Raw genomic sequence first — 4,469 nt, forward strand, 5'->3', positions numbered from 1 at the left:
GGGGAGGGGTTGCTAGGAGATGACTATTGTGAAATGATGGGATGTTAGATATGAAAATGTCTTGCTTAGGCATGTGACCACTTGAAACCGTCATTTAACTAGGAGGGGGAGGGGTTGCCAGGAGACGACTATTGTGAAATGATGGGATGTTATATATGAAAATGTCTTGCTTAGGCATGTGACCACTTGAAACTATCATTTAACTAGGAGGGGAGGGGTCTTGGATATGATAACATTTTGCTTAGACATGTGATCAAGAATTTGTCATTTAACTAGGAAACAATAACTTTAACACAACATTCCAAAGTCTTTAATATAGTAATCAACCTTACAATAATTATTTGGGTGTGAAGCACCAAATTGATGAATATGTCCTATGAAGTATTTTGGTGTTCCTCAAACTTTTCAAACAATGGTCCTACCCATCTAGACTCCATATTCACACTTGTCTTTAGGGCAATCGCATAGCCCTTGTAGGCTCCATCTTCACACTTACCCTTAGGAGAATCGCCTAAATACACTTTTTGGAATGGATATGTATCTATCCCATCATTATATGTTTCCACTAAATTTTGGTTTTTATTGCCCTCTAAAATCCTTTATAAGGGTGATAACCCCTACTATATTGTGGATCTTAGTTTCTGCCCTTTCTACTATTCAACTCCTCTAAAAATCTCACCCACCCATGTGGCATTGTAGCTTGTGATGTTCTCTTTTAGTGCCCTTATGAGATGCTTTGATAATGGTAAGCACTATCTTGCACTAGAGGAAAGACATGTTAGTGATGTTTTGCTAACAATGAGCACTATCATGACTTGCACTGCAGCAAAGGTAAGTGTATGAAAAAGTATAGCAAGTCACCACACATATTCATAAATTTGTGGATTGTATACATGTTGCATGGTGTTTTTATATACAAGGCTTATACATTAAGCTTGTCGGGGGCCATATAAAATTATATAAGATATATACATTAAGCCTGTGTGTGGCTATATAAAATTATGTAAGATATATAGAATATATATATTTGGTTTTCATGAAATTACCAAGAATATGCACACAATTACGGTTTTCATAATTAACAGGGTAAATGCTTGGCCTTGAATTGACAGAAGGGGCATGTGAATTAGAATCTTACATTTTTTGTCAAATACACCTTGAACACAACGGGGGATTTTGTGTAGAGACAACTGGGCACTAAGCATGCACACACTATTCCCATCTATTAGGAAATATAGGGGCTTTGTGGCACATTTCTTGAACGTAGAGCTGCATCATCTAACATAAGTAATATTGTACAATAATATTACATCCATGGTATATTACATTCATCATTCAACTTCAAGCCATGCTATACATGAAAACACTAAGTAGTTGTTCCTTACATGACTAGGTTCCCTTTGCTTTGTCATGTGGTGACAATGCAACGGCCGTTGGCTCTACCTACTACTCGTCCGTGACATGAAGCCCTCCAATGAGAGGTGTAAAACTTAAATTGAACAAGAATGATGGTGTTGACTTGTATTGGACACAAAATGAGAGGCAATGAGCAACAAAGTAATCACAAAGGAAAAAGAATAGTGATATTGACTTGTATGGGGGACACAAAATGAGCAAAGAAGTAATCACAAATGGAGGGGCTTTGTCCCACGGTAACAAGTACTAGATTAGACTAAAAGGCGAACTAGAGTGCACACGAGATTTACAGTGGGCCGATCTACAAGTGTCTAATTATGGTGATGGACTGGCGGGGTTTAGAGGGATTATGTGTCAAGCCATCACACGAGCGTTGGAGGAGGCAGAAGATGGCCTCGAACGTGTGGGGCTCGCAGGCTATTGCCAATGCCCCGCCCTGCGAAAACCCATGCCCATACTCGGCTGCGGTATCTCTCAGCATCTGCAACAGAAGGGGATTCTTCAGCTGGTGCAGCGCTATGGTGTAGCGCTTGCACTCTGTTGATCCTACGCATACCACAGGCAAAAACCCCTTCCTAGCTCCTGCATATGAATGACCACCTAAGGATCTCATGCGTTGATAAATAATACCTACAGACACCATGCAGGCCGAGAGTTTGCTGCAGAATCTACATAATTTCTCACTGACCTTCCTCCTGGTCGACCTCTTCGGGCAGGACCGGGAGCGGCTCGTGGTGAAGGTGCTCGATTGGCAGCGAAGAAGAAGCTTGCGACATGTAGAGACAGATTTCTTGAAGCTTTTTGTGGGATTAATGCTGGCCATAGTGGAGGAGGTTGAGAGAGCAAGAGAGTGTACTGTGAGATCAGATCAGAGGCGGCAAAAGGTTGGAGAAAGATGGACTGTGGGGGGCGGGGTTTTTATAAGAGTGTTGGAGGCTGAAAACAGGGGATGGTGCTTTACACTTGGCTAGAGATCACTGGAGTGTGCTTTTACTTTTGCTTGAGAGAAGGGGATCCTGCTGCTCGTGGTCGGCTCGTAGCATTTTGTCAACAGAAAGAGCTTTTTATAAGACTGAGTAATCGGAGACGTTGCCAGCCTGCGCGAGATCGTGTTCCCTCTGAAGCACCGTTTCCTTTTCAAGACCAATGCGGCACTGCCTTCCTAAAAGCACCGCCCAGCCTTTGGTACTCCTACGTAGCTTCTTTGCACTTTCCTTTAGAAAAAATATATACCCTTATCCCTCCACAGAAAATTTATATCCTTATCCCTCACAACAAGTCAACATAGAATTCAAAGGTCGCCCTTTGGCCCCTACCCTTCAAAAACTTTCCCAACATGAAACCTATTACCCATCGTTTTTGGAGACACAACAATCAGTACTTCCGAAATGGTTACATAGAAATACTTGGTGAGCCCTTCAAACGAAAATGAAAATTCATTGTCTCACCTTGACCATCCTCATTTTTTCGTACGTTCATATTTACGTTTCTCAATTGTAAATAATTGCTGACTTTAAGGCTAAAAAATGTACAATTTCCAAGTGGCAAGTTCTATGAACAATTGCGACGAAAGATGTGGCCTATGAGAATATATGCACTAGCTTTCCCTTCCCTCCTTCTTGAGGCAATTTACAAACAAGCTAGGATCGGTTGCATGGACATTAATATAAAAAATGGTTAGGTTTACTATAAGTAGCACAAAAATGTTGTGTGTGTGTATGCACACGTTTGCAATTGCACATGTGTGTGCTGAGGGGGTGCTAAGGTAATGGTTTACCCTTTCAAATGATGGTCTAGATTCATACTATATCGAGTACTAATACTATTTGGCTATAATGTCTATGGATCTCAAATCTACGAATGGAGGTGGGTTTCATGGTGCAACTCCCAGAGGCAGTTTTGGGCACGACTTAAGTTGGAGAGAAGGGTGACCGTATCATCTCTTGAAGTTGGTTGTGCTTATATAAGTTTTTATTACTTTTGGGAAACCATGGAGGACCGACCCCTTTGATTCAGAAAGATGTATTACTTTTTGATTGGATACCTCAGTTCAGGTGCTACATGTAATTTGACAAGTTTCATTTTCTCTTTGTATGTGTGTGTGTGTGTGTGCAGTTTGGTGTAAAAGGGCCACTTTTTAAGCAAAGTCAATGCACTAGCTTTAGTCAGGTGTTGAGATAAGCAAATAGAAACCTGCCATTTCCACACCAATATGACATTGGTGGTCTCCTCTACTTACCCCTCTCCTATTTTCTAATTGGCTAGAGTTAGGGACCACTAAAGTTATCCTATGTTACCATGCAATTTTTAGAGTAGGGAGCCGCCTCAAAAAGTAGTCAACCCCCCCCACCCCCACTTGCTGGTGCCTCTTGCAAATTTTATAGCCTAGGGGGGCCTAAAATTTGAAATTTTGGGTTCCCTCCCAGAAAGACAAATTCGTTTTTGAAAAAAGGTATCTTTTCATCTATACACCCTTTTTTCCCACTTTTTACCCTTATTTGGGATGCTCTTGGAGCCTCCAAGTTGTTTCTTTTTCCTTTCTCTCATCTTGTTCACCCTTTCTTGAGAGCATCTTGTTCACCCTTTCTTGAGAGCATCTTGCTCTTGGACCCTATAGCTTGCTTCTTTTTCTCCTCTCTCATCGTTCTCACCCTTTCTTGAGAGTTTCTTGCTCTTATAGAGCAACTTGCTTCTTTTTCCACTCTCTCATATTGCTCACCATTTATTGAGAGCTTCTTGCTCTTCGAACTTGCAACCTACTTCTTTTTCTCTCTACGATTTTTACCCCTCTTTCTTGACAACTTCTTGCTCTTGAAACATGTAACTTGCTTCTTTTTCTTCTATCTCATCCTCCTCACCCTTTTTTAAAAGCTTCATTTCCAACGGTAATCTCAAGCTATAGAAGGATCCCTAATGTTATATCCTCATGTATTTTGTATAATTTTAGAGAGGAAGGTGTGTGGAGGCCTTTACACTTTACGCTCAATGACTACATATAATGTGTTGGAGTCGGACCCTCATGTAGAAGCCCTCATAGGTTGAAGAAGCAAAGA

The 4,469-nt window shown here is 41.1% G+C and overlaps 1 protein-coding gene across 1 annotated transcript; it reads right to left on the minus strand.

Moving 5' to 3' along the window:
* Nucleotides 1-1,279: 1,279 nt before the first annotated feature.
* Nucleotides 1,280-2,327, minus strand: LOC147605092 (uncharacterized). Its single transcript, XM_086794186.1, has 2 exons — nucleotides 2,105-2,327; nucleotides 1,280-1,998 (listed from the first exon to the last, which is right to left on the minus strand). Exons 1-2 carry the CDS (start codon nucleotides 2,190-2,192, stop codon nucleotides 1,718-1,720), a joined length of 369 nt encoding a protein of 122 aa, XP_086650312.1. The 5' UTR covers nucleotides 2,193-2,327; the 3' UTR covers nucleotides 1,280-1,717.
* Nucleotides 2,328-4,469: the final 2,142 nt, after the last annotated feature.

This window comes from Cibotium barometz, chromosome 60 (genome assembly GCF_041138505.1).
Source record: "Cibotium barometz isolate CiBa-2024 chromosome 60, ASM4113850v1, whole genome shotgun sequence".
NCBI classification, from domain to species: Eukaryota; Viridiplantae; Streptophyta; class Polypodiopsida; order Cyatheales; family Cibotiaceae; genus Cibotium; species Cibotium barometz.

Coding starts and splice junctions, on each gene's coding strand:
- LOC147605092 (XM_086794186.1), bottom strand. CDS start 2,192: ATGTCGCAAGCTTCTTCTTCGCTGCCAATCGAGCACCTTCACCACGAG. Junction 1,999..2,104: donor AGAGGTCGACCAGGAGGAAG/GTCAGTGAGAAA, acceptor ATTCATATGCAG/GAGCTAGGAAGGGGTTTTTG.